General features: G+C 40.6%; 1 protein-coding gene across 4 annotated transcripts in view; it reads left to right on the plus strand.

Moving 5' to 3' along the window:
* Positions 1-10,909, plus strand: part of LOC131426512 (solute carrier family 53 member 1) — a 31,556-nt gene extending 20,647 nt beyond the window's left edge. For all 4 annotated transcript variants that reach the window (XM_058589311.1, XM_058589310.1, XM_058589309.1 and 1 more), the window contains exons 2-8: positions 3,034-3,336; positions 7,787-8,679; positions 8,746-9,029; positions 9,096-9,290; positions 9,360-9,529; positions 9,592-9,881; positions 9,944-10,909. In XM_058589311.1, coding sequence (XP_058445294.1) covers positions 3,268-3,336; positions 7,787-8,679; positions 8,746-9,029; positions 9,096-9,290; positions 9,360-9,529; positions 9,592-9,881; positions 9,944-10,067 — 2,025 coding nt within the window. In that variant the 5' untranslated portion in view covers positions 3,034-3,267 and the 3' untranslated portion in view covers positions 10,068-10,909. The remainder of the gene's footprint in view (positions 1-3,033; positions 3,337-7,786; positions 8,680-8,745; positions 9,030-9,095; positions 9,291-9,359; positions 9,530-9,591; positions 9,882-9,943) is intronic.
* Positions 10,910-11,506: the final 597 nt, after the last annotated feature.

The following is an 11,506-nucleotide window of genomic DNA, read 5'->3' on the forward strand; positions in this document are numbered from 1 at the left end:
GGGAACTCAGCAGTGCAACCAATTTATCCCCATTGGTGCCAGTTTCACGGAGGACCGTAGACGTGCGCCAAAAAAAGATCGTGACTGACATGTCTGGAAATTCGTTTGTGATAACACCTTTGAGGATAAACCGAAAACGGGCCGAAAAAAGGTCCTGCTAACTCTCAGTTGGATAAACGTATACTGAAGGCGTTCGAGCAAAAGAAGGAGGTTTCAGTTCGTGATGTGGCCAAAAAAGTGGGCACTTCGAAGTCAAATGTTCTTCATGCTAAAGAACATTTGAATCTTCGAACCTATAAGAAGCAGAAACAACCAAAACGTAGTCCAAAACAAGATGCATCGATCTGTTGTCTTCTGGCCAGATCTTGCTTCTTGCCACTACTCGAAATCAACGGTAGAATGGTATACTACCAAAAATGTCAATTACGTCCCAAAAGACATGAATCCACTAAATTGCCCACAACTTCGACCAATTGAGGAATTTTGGGCACTAACGAAGGCACATCTTAGGAAACATTGCTCGGCAAATGTCAAAACTTGTCGCCAAGAAGTCTGTACGGAATTTAATGAGGAACGTTCGCAAGAAGGTGCGCCAGCTAGTCTGCAATGGCTAAGTAGCAAATGTTGAGAATAATATTCGGTTGTTGTAGTCTAATATTATCAGTATATCGAATAAAATTTATCTAACACTTGTGAATTATTCACAGCGAAATCAAAGTGCGTCCATACTTTCTGGGACAGTCTTTAGTATGAGAATCATCAAGTTGAATCATTGATTCGATTTTCTGCGATAATTGTCAACTTGCGATTCTCTCTTGGTAAATTCCACACAGCACCAATCATTGTCAGACTGTAATTTTTCTAAGGGCCGTAAAATACTCAGAGTATGAAGTGGAGCGTAGAAATGTAGAAAAATTCTCTCACGGTTCATGCATTGAGAGACACAATTTCTTTTAGCATCTTCTACCGGATTGAAAATGTTGTATACAGTATAGATAAATATCTAGCAGCTTCTGTTAGTTTTTAAGTTTTGTCTTTGACTCATCAGTGCAGAGCAGTTCAAATTGAACTGCTTAGTGCTAAACTCGGCAGTTCAATTTGAACCGCTAAGCAGACGTAAAGTTTCTGCTGTTTACATAACACTTTTTGTTTTGAAACGGAGCCCTAGAACAAAATTTGTCTAACCCCTAAATGACCAAACCTGCTTCGGCCAGAAATAGTCGAAAACACGTTTTTGTTCGGCACCTCAGAAAAGACGTTGCACTCCGTTGCAAAACAAAAAGTGTTCTGTAAATAGCAGAAACTTTACGTCTGCTTAGCGGTTCAAATTGAACTGCCGAGTTTAGCACTAAGCAGTTCAATTTGAACTGCTCTGCACTGATGAGTCAAAGACGAAACGTAAAAATAATAAAAACGGTTATGTGCCCTAGCACAAAATTTGGCTAACCCCTAAATGAGCTTCTGTTAAATTTTCGGCAGTGACATCATTATGGTCTGCTGTGATTGGTTCGTGAAAACATAGATCAATTCAAACCGATTTTTCAATGGTATACTTTTGAAATACTTAAACAACGTTGCCCCATATGTTTAATGTAAATGCTTGCGAATCGATTGGTAGTCAAGGGGCGTTCGCTTAGAGCAGTGTGTCAGTCACACCGTAACGCACATTTCAGACATGAGGCATATTTGATATCGATGTAATGCATAATATTTGCACATTTGGCAGGCACAAAACCATTTGTATTAAGCGACTCACTCTTGTCGGTAGTTCAAAATTATGACAGAAAACGTTTACGCGGCTAGATTTGTATTTTTTAACTGGCACCCGGCCCCCCATAGTGGAGAGTAAGACATTTTTATTGTCAAAATTTTAGACATCCTATGATCCGATAAAGAAGATGTAACTTGGAACAGCTTCGAAGTGAGTGAATTAGCTCCACAACACTTCGGAACTCATCGATCGTAGGACAATTGTATAGAATCTGAGTCAAACTGTGACCAACGTTGCTGTGTTTGTTCGCAAAGAATTCTGTCATCAGCACACTATCGCTATTTGATATAACCTTATCGAGTCTACTGGTTGAGCACTTCGCCAAGAGTCAGTCGTTATACGAGGAAAACTAATCCTTTGTTGTCATTTTCTTATCAGATACTTGATATTGCTTCACTGAAGTAATTTACAATTAAACCTACTCGGGGATGCTTGAGTCGATTTGGACAATTTTAGTATCTCATGGCGAATGTCCGGATGTCCGGTTCCGGAGAGATATAATCATATAAGTGACGTAACCGACAGGCCTTACTTTTTCTTATCCGCAATATTTTCTCAGGAATGTCTGAACCGATTTGGAACCAGTTTTAATGTTACCGTGTGATCATGGGTCAATTTCAAGAATCCATTTGAATCTTTCGAAATTAGGTTTTTGGTCATTTTCGGAAGGCTCATGGCGAGCAATATCGTAAAAGTGACGTATCCGTCGAATCGCTCAATTCTCTCGATAATGGTAAAGGGGGCACTCGCCGGTGCAACATTTTTAGGGGATGGCAAACCAACTCTTGGGACATTTTTGTTGTTCTTCTTTTTTTTGCTCGTCCAAGTCATATTTCCGGAGACGGAGTTCAGTTTTTTTTCACCACCGATAATGGCGGCAAATGACTTCAATCGTCAAGTTAATTTAGAAATGGCGAAAATTCATATGAAACTGATATTAGTCAATCGTCGTCATTGCGTTAAGTGAACGTTTTTTTTTTGCTTATTCTTGTATCCTTTACTGAGAACGGTACTAGTCAAAATTTCAATTTCTTTAGTGTAACTCTTTTTTTTTTGCTTTACAATGAGAAACATGATGAAAAAAGGTTGGTGATCCAACAAAGTTATCATCCCAAAGCGAAGCCACGGAAAAACTTCAAATGGAAATTTGGCAAAATAAATAACTGCAACGCTGATCGATTCTCTCTCTATGGATTTTGCAATCATTTGGAAAAAAAAAACGAAAGAACTAATCTCATTTCTATTCTGTCTCCTTTTTACAGTTTTTCGGTACCTAAACCAATCTTGAGCTGTACATAACTAAGGGAAAAAGTCAGTGTCTTACCGTAGTCGGGCTGTGATCGGATCGCACTCCGAGAGTGCCCCAAGAATACAACAGAATTTACCTAGTCTAGTGTAGTGTGTGGAACGAAGTAAACCAAAGTTCAATGTGCTAGCAGAGTGATCAGCGTTGTTAGCTCGATTGAACAGCGGCTCCGGACGCGCCGCAAACCAGAATGAAATTCGCGGAGCATCTTTCCGCACACATCACTCCAGAATGGCGCAAGCAGTACATCAACTACGAGGTAGGTGTGATAGAATAGGGCACCTGATACTAATTGCATGTTTGTCACCTTTTTTTTTTATTTTATAATACCCACCTACTCCATCGTACATCCACCCACTCATGCACGTGCTAACACCACACAAGTCACAAGTCAACCAATCTGTGGCTGCAGTCGTTTACGTGAAGTTCGTCAGGCGGTAATAGTGATGATGCTTACTTTTCTACGTTGCCATCTCCAATCCAAAATGAAGCTTATGTAGTACTCTAATGCCTCGACAGCCGTTAGCATAATCATGCTGACAACGCAATGAAAGGCTGGAAAAAGCTGGATTACGCCGCCTGGTGATTACCAGTACCAAGATAGAAGTATAACCATACTTCAATCGTTTGGCGTTTCGGTTTTTCCTGGGACACGCTTATCGCACCTAAAAAATAAAAATATGCCATTTATACTATTCCCTTCCTTTTTCTTACCGCTTCACGTGGCAGTGATTTTTTCCTCGTGTCGATCAGAACCGTCTCGCGAGCTCATTGCTGCATCATTCTGACAGGCAAACTCAGGGACAACAAAGATATGAATCAGTTTTACGATCTGCTGATGATCGCAATAAAAGTGCGGCACTTGACACTAATTTCAAAGTGACGTGTGACGCGCTGTCGGCAAAATGTACGGGTACGGTGGATGCTTCTTGAGAATGGGTTGGCTCTGATCACGTGAGTTCACGTGAACCAAATGATATTCTCGAAAAACGAAAACAATGTTTTCAGTAGGAAAAAGTTTGGTGACCCAACTTGATGTCGATCAGATGTCAGCTAATGTATATATCAGATATCAGATACCAAACTGGTGACGTTGAACAGCTTTCGGTTGATTAGCGAGGCTTTGTACCCCTTTTGTATTGTGAATGTAATCTCGTATCTCTTGAAAATTCGCCGATGATTGACAGCGTATGGTCGAACGAAGGGAGGCCATAATGTTTTGCTGAAAATACCGTGAGGCATGATGTTTTCTATCAATTAATCGAACAATGATACCCTTGTAGAAGCTTTGATACAACCAGTGGATAAACATTAAGCCGTTGGATATGGATAATGTTGAAAATGCAAATACTTTGAATCTTTTCTGTAAGCTCTTTTAGTTTGAAAATTTTATTGATCATTTGTCGAACAAATTCAATTTGAATATAGCGATCCGGAAGTTTCGAAATTGAATGTGACGTGTAATCATGGATCCAGATTTCGTCAACTGTTACCAACCGAAATCAAAACTTCAACCGAATCTGCATCAGCATAGCCAAACATGCTTCAGAAGTGCACTCGCGTTCATCTTTTTAGTCCTGAGGAAGCATGCGCGGTGCTCAGCGCCAATATATATTTCTTATTTGAAAAATATAGCTAAAGCTACACCATACTAGTCCTTGTGGCATCTGCTATCTCGCTGATCTACACTTTTCAGCCCTATGTAAGGCGGGCTTCACCGGCTGCGAAGTTTCGATCGCCATGAAACTCTCGAATCCACTGTTTCACGGTTTGATCTAAAGTTCATTGCACCATACTATTTCCCCAACTTTTGTGTAAATAATATGTTACAAAGCAATTGTTGAAGGTGCCCGATTTCGGGAGAGGCCAGGGCCCCCTCTCGGTACGTGCCTGACTGTTTCATTCAACGTTCATTAATGTCGATTTCGCTTGATGCCAAACCTAACCCAGTTTCCACTTTAACTGCTGTCAAACCGTTTGTTTGAGATCAGTTTCGAACCTAGTTTTTATATCAGGTTTGCTCAAACACCTGTTGCTAAGTAAAGACCCAACACAGTTTCGTGTTTGTCTGTATCGTATCGGTATTTTGTCATCCTACCAACTGCTTCTGTATTTTCAATGTCTTCGTTAATGAGAATTTCGTATTGTATCCGCTTCAGTCTTGGCCCTGTCTTTTATGTCTGATGGTGAATGTAACGAATGTCTGAAAAAGTAAGAGAGAGCTACATTTAACATGCAACTAAACTACTAGGTGTGGAAATTTTAGTTGATGTTGTCCTCACCGTTTGCAGCTCCCAAAGGTACGAAAGAGGACATCCGGTCATTATATGGTCAACTGCATACTTCAAAAAAGATAAAAGTTGATTAGTAGATCGCTTCTCTTACAGCATGAGCATTGTCTGACAAGTTTGGCATACTCTGAATAAGGAACATATCCATTTTATTGTTCCCCTTCTGTTGGCTCTTTTTGTCAGACATCACCCATGACACCATTAGTGTGCATCCTTCTCCCTTCAGTTCGGATACATACAAGCCTTCGGGACAGTGACAACATCATTCGATCTGTCTCAAGGTTGTGCTGATTCCCAGGGTTTTGAAGTTGCATAGAAAGTTTTGAAGAGAAATTATACGTTTGAATAATGTTGATGGTTGAACTTTTACCTACGGGTAATTGAAGTTTCGTGGCTTGGAAATCTGAGAAATATTCTAAATCAGTGTTAAATTGTTGGTCACTACCAAAAAAATCTTATTTACGTAGCATATGTTATCAATCCAACGGAACAGTCCGTTAATGGAATATCACTGACGCAATAATCGCCGATGGGATCATCTTGCGCAATAGAGGAAAAGGTCGGTTGAACTTGAATGATTTATGGTATAGAAGAAAACTGAAAAATTCCTCTCGTTACTTGCTTCAGTTGTTTATGTTTAATTGAACTTTGAAGGTACCTTGGTAACAAGCTCGTAGCAACCAAAGCAGTGTTGCTAACTAAGGAGTGTATCGAAAATAAGCTATCCACAAATTTTTCTTTCAAATTATGATAAAAAACGATATTTTATTCAAACTTAAAGTTGATAATACTTATTGTACGAGGTTAAACTTGAGCGTAATGAAACCCGGATGAAATTTAAGTTATTCCTTCATGAATTTTCGAACTTTTGATCGAAAGCTCTTCATCAGGTTCCGGATATGTGTTGCATCGCATTTTTTGGACGCTTGACCCCACATTTTTTTTAACTCCTGCATGTTCCCAGCTGCCTTACAAGGCTTCTTGAAGGCCCTCTTCACGATTGCCCATTAACGTTCGATGGGTCGAAGCTGAGGGCAATTTGGTGGATTGATATTTTTCTCAACGAAATTTATACCCTTTTCCGCAAGCCAATTGAGAGTGGTTTCGGCATAGTGAGCCGACGATAATCGGCAGCAATCTCTGGAGACACTCAGATCGATAGATTTCTGCATTTGTAGATCCGGTAGTGCAAAGAATGGTTGACTTCAAACCACAGGAACATATTGCTTGCCATACCAGTACCTTTCGACCGAATTCCTTCACTTGAATCGACCTGTCCGCATCGTTCACATCCTCCCCAACGACGACAGTAAAGTATTGTGGACCTGGAAGAGTATTTGAGTTCTCCTTCACATAAGTCTCATCGTCCATCAAAACGCATGCATCCGGACACTGCAAAAGACGCGAATATAATTCCCAGGACCTTGTTGCTGCTCGCTTCTTCTGTTCTACACTTTGTTTAAGATTTTCTGCTTCTTGTAGGTCTTCAGGTGATTCCGCCTCTTGATACGCTGGATCATTCCGACACTCGTTCGTGCTTTTTTGGCCAAATCACGTATTTGTTCTTCATGATTAGAGATACCACTTTCTGGTCCAGTTTCGGGTTGGAAGAACCGGGTTTTCTGCCTCTTCCTGGTAGCACATCCAAAGAATAGTGTTCCACAAACATATTATTGATGGTTTTAACACTGGCATGATGAATTGCAAACCGCTTCGGCAATGTTCGAATAGTAATACCCTTCTCACTTAGCCATGTGTCCAGAACCTTAATTTTCGCTTCCTTTTCAATACGCGACATTTTGGAAACGCAGAATTTCACCCGTACAAAACAAGTAAACAAACGAAAACTGACAGCCAAACGCACAGCTTGCTGTGATCTGAGCATAAAAAACCATCACAAATACATGCGTACAACACAAATGTATGTGGCTAGCTTATTTTCGATACACTCCTTATTTTTATCAACATAACCTAACAATAAACCGGCGAGATGGGCCACTGCCGGACCCTGTCGACGGCTATTACAAAATTACTGAACCTACTGGCTCACGACAACTGACTCAACATTTTTCGATGGATCCTATGGGAAATTGTAATCTTCAGCTTATCTTTGTGTCTAACACCTGCAGAATATCTGCCAATGTATTCGAAAATCAGTTAAAGTTCTCAGACGAGAAAATATCTGCAGTTTTTATCAGAAATCTGCAGTTTTACAGACCAATTTGCAAACCTGACATCTCAGAGCTTTATTCTACGTATGTACGTTATGTACGCGAACGCTTATTACATCCTAATCATTTTCATTTAATTCGATTGCATCAAACTACACTGTAAAAATCGATTTGTATGATTTTGTAACTAAAAAATTTTCTTATTTGTTCCAATTTATTCCTTTCCGATTCAACTGAAAACCAACAGGAAATGAAGGCGATGCTGTATACCACCGTCGAGGAGGCACCCGCCGTCGACAGCGTCGAAGATGACATCATCAAGCGGCACTTTGCCAATTTCGACGAGAACTTCTATCACTACTGCGACGAGGAGCTGAAGAAGATCAACACCTTCTACTCGGAGAAGCTGGCCGAAGCGACCCGGAAGTATGCGGCCCTTTCGGCACAGTTGAAAACCATGCTCGAAACGCAACAGAAGAGCAAAACCAAGGGGCACACCCTGAAACGGATCAATCTGCCGTATCGGAAAGCGCAGGAACTGAAGCTGGCCTTCAGTGAGTTCTATCTGAGCCTGATACTGCTGCAGAACTACCAGAATCTGAACCATACGGGCTTTCGGAAGATCCTCAAGAAGCACGATAAACTGTTACGGTCGGATAATGGGTACCGTTGGCAGAAGGAACAGGTCGAGACCAGTCACTTCTTTACCAATAAGGATATTGATAAGTTGATTAACGATACGGAAACGACTGTCACGACACAGCTGGAGGGAGGTGATCGCCAGAAGGCCATGAAGAGGCTGAGAGTTCCACCGCTGGGAGAGCAGCAGAGTCCGTGGACGACCTTCAAGGTGGGTCTGTTCAGTGGAGGCTTTGTAGTACTTTTTATTGCTGTGATTCTTTCGGCGATTTTCCACGAAAGCACGGGAGAGAATTTGAAGATTGCCTTCCGTCTGTACCGGGGACCGTTGCTACTGATCGAGTTTATATTTCTGATGGGTGTCAACATCTACGGCTGGCGATCGTCCGGTGTCAATCACGTGTTGATCTTCGAATTGGATCCTAGGAATCACCTATCCGAACAGCATCTCATGGAACTGGCAGCCGTGCTGGGAGTGGTTTGGACTTTGAGTCTGCTAAGGTCAGGCTACAATGGTTGATGCGACGATCGAACTGAAATAATTCAACTGATGTTTTATTTCAACAGCTTCCTGTACAGTGCCAGCCTTAGCATACCACCGTATGTGAATCCTCTTGCGCTGACGGTTGTGATGATTGCATTTCTCATCAACCCCCTGAAGGTATTTCGGTACGAGGCACGCTTCTGGCTGTTGAGAATCATTGGCCGCATGATCGCAGCACCATTCTTTCACGTTGGTTTCGCCGACTTCTGGCTGGCCGATCAGTTGAACAGTCTGGTAACGGCCCTGTTGGATTTTCAGTTTCTCACCTGTTTCTATGTGTCGAATGGGAACTGGCTCGATGCGGGAAGTAAGTTTTGCTATGATTGATGCTATTTAGGTTTAGTGTTTTTTTTTAATGTTCTTCGACATCCAGACACTCGCCTGTGTATGGAGGAGAACTACATCATTCGGCCGCTCGTGAACTGTCTGCCGGCATGGTTCCGTTTTGCTCAGTGTCTGCGACGTTACCGGGACTCCAAGGAGGCCTTTCCGCATTTGGTAAACGCGGGAAAATACTCGACCACTTTTTGTGTGGTCATATTTGCCACACTCAGGAGCTATCATGCATGTAGGTTTCGGTTGAATCGGGGAAAACCAGCAAATCGCTAACTGATGCGAAATACACTTCTGTTTTCAGCCGAATATGAAGATTCCTTCGACAACCCGTACCTGTGGTTGTGGATCCTCAGCTCGGTTGTGTCGTCTTGCTACGCCTACACGTGGGATATTAAAATGGATTGGGGTTTGTTCGATAAGAATGCCGGCGAAAATACTTTCCTGCGAGAGGAGATTGTATATTCGACTCCGGTAAGTTTCTCCTTTTTTTGAAATGATCGATGTTCTAAGGGGCTCTTTTTTTTTACTTTCAGTTCTTTTATTACTTCGCCATTATCGAAGATCTGGTGTTACGGTTTGCCTGGGGAGTTGCGTTTGCCCTTACGGAAAATGGAATCGTTTCGGGAGATCTGATGACATCGATTCTAGCGCCGTTGGAGGTTTTCCGTCGTTTCGTGTGGAACTTTTTCCGATTGGAGAACGAACATCTCAACAATTGCGGTAAGTTCCGTGCCGTTCGAGACATCTCGATTGCTCCCATCGATTCAAACGATCAGATCATCATACTGAAGATGATGGACGAGGAGGATGGCGTTATCAACAGGTGGGTGGTAACCGGTGATGATAAATGAAGAAATTTTGGTATCCTTTTTTTTCGCTGTTCAGGGACTCCAAGAACAATCGCGCCAAACACAAAAAGACCAAAGAGGATAAGAAGCCACTGCTGTCAACGTTCAAGGGTTCCCTGCAAGATCTGAACGTTGACATCAGCAGCTCGAAGAAGCTCTGAGCAGAATCTGCTCAATTTAGTATAATTTTTGCCTACCAGAACAATTTCATAAAGTCACCAAGGTGAGACTGTACAAAGGTGTACTTATGATGAATCGATGAAAAAGCGGAGTCAAAACAGGAACCATATATCCTCTAAGGAGCGCCACTTAGCAAATGTACGTTTAAACAATGATCAAACTCTCACATTCCTTCGGCTCAAAGAAGAATTTTACGACAGGCTTTTTGTGAACAGGAACGAATGCGAACGTTTGAACGTCACCATAGGAATTTCAATTATTAGTAAGCTAGTTAAAGTCAACGCCTTAAAACAGAAATTCGTGTACTTCCATCTATATTGAACTGACCACGCTATAGTGATGTTTGCAATAAATGCTAGGTTTAGTCTAGTGCGAGCGAATTTTACCTTTTTATACGCTAGGATCGAAAAGTCTTTTGAACATTTTAGAATAGTTAGGATCAGCGAGAATCCTCCTGTTAAGTTTATGTAGTTTGGCAGTATTATACTTATTACAAGAACTTTTTGTGTTTTCATTTTATAATTTCTCTCTGTTCATCAATCCAGATTTTTCCGTTACATTTTAAGAAACCATGATCTATTCGAAAAGCAATAAAAGATTTTCGTTTTTGTGTGTTATCATAAGAGTTTAGCATAATTTGACCGATTGTCAAGTTGCATTAGAGCCGCATAGAAATAAAAAAAAAAGTCTAAGCTGCATGAAGAGACATTGCAGTCAAGGTTGTTCAGATCTTATATATTTATTAGAATTCACACCATTTAGGAACAGGTTTGTGATTTCATTCCAAAATAAAAAGAACAAAATGTTATTTTTACTACAGAAAGGATTTTCATTTGCATTGGATGACAGAATACCTTTTTTTTAGTCTGAACCCTTTGAATTTTTTTGAACCCTCGGAATTTTTTACCGTTTTGAAATTGATCTACATCTTCATTATTCTACTACTACAATTATGAACGATTTTCTACCTACAATACTTTTATATATTTAAATACTTTAATTATATGAGAATTATGCAGTTATGCGCAAGTTTTTATTATAGAATTTAGCGAATAATTATACAATTATCATCTATCTATCAAACTTCTGTAAATACTGATTGTCGAAAAGCATAATCGTAAGTGGACAATTTGTGTTGTTCTTTTTTGGAATCCGAAAATTTAACTAAATCCAGAATTTTAACCAAAATAAAAATAAGAGAAACAAAAAATTACCGAATCTTTCGTTAGGTGATTCCATTTGGTTCACATAGCTTTTACCGAACGATCAGTAATCAATTTGTTATTGAAAATTCGGTAAAAATTAAAAATATGTGTAAGCGTGTAACAATTAGTGACATCCTGATGTAATTCAGAAATTACGTATAGGGACCACCGGAACTTTCAACTTGAACCTATGTTTGTGGAAATCGGTTAAGCCA

This window comes from Malaya genurostris, chromosome 1 (genome assembly GCF_030247185.1).
Source record: "Malaya genurostris strain Urasoe2022 chromosome 1, Malgen_1.1, whole genome shotgun sequence".
Taxonomy (NCBI): domain Eukaryota; kingdom Metazoa; phylum Arthropoda; class Insecta; order Diptera; family Culicidae; genus Malaya; species Malaya genurostris.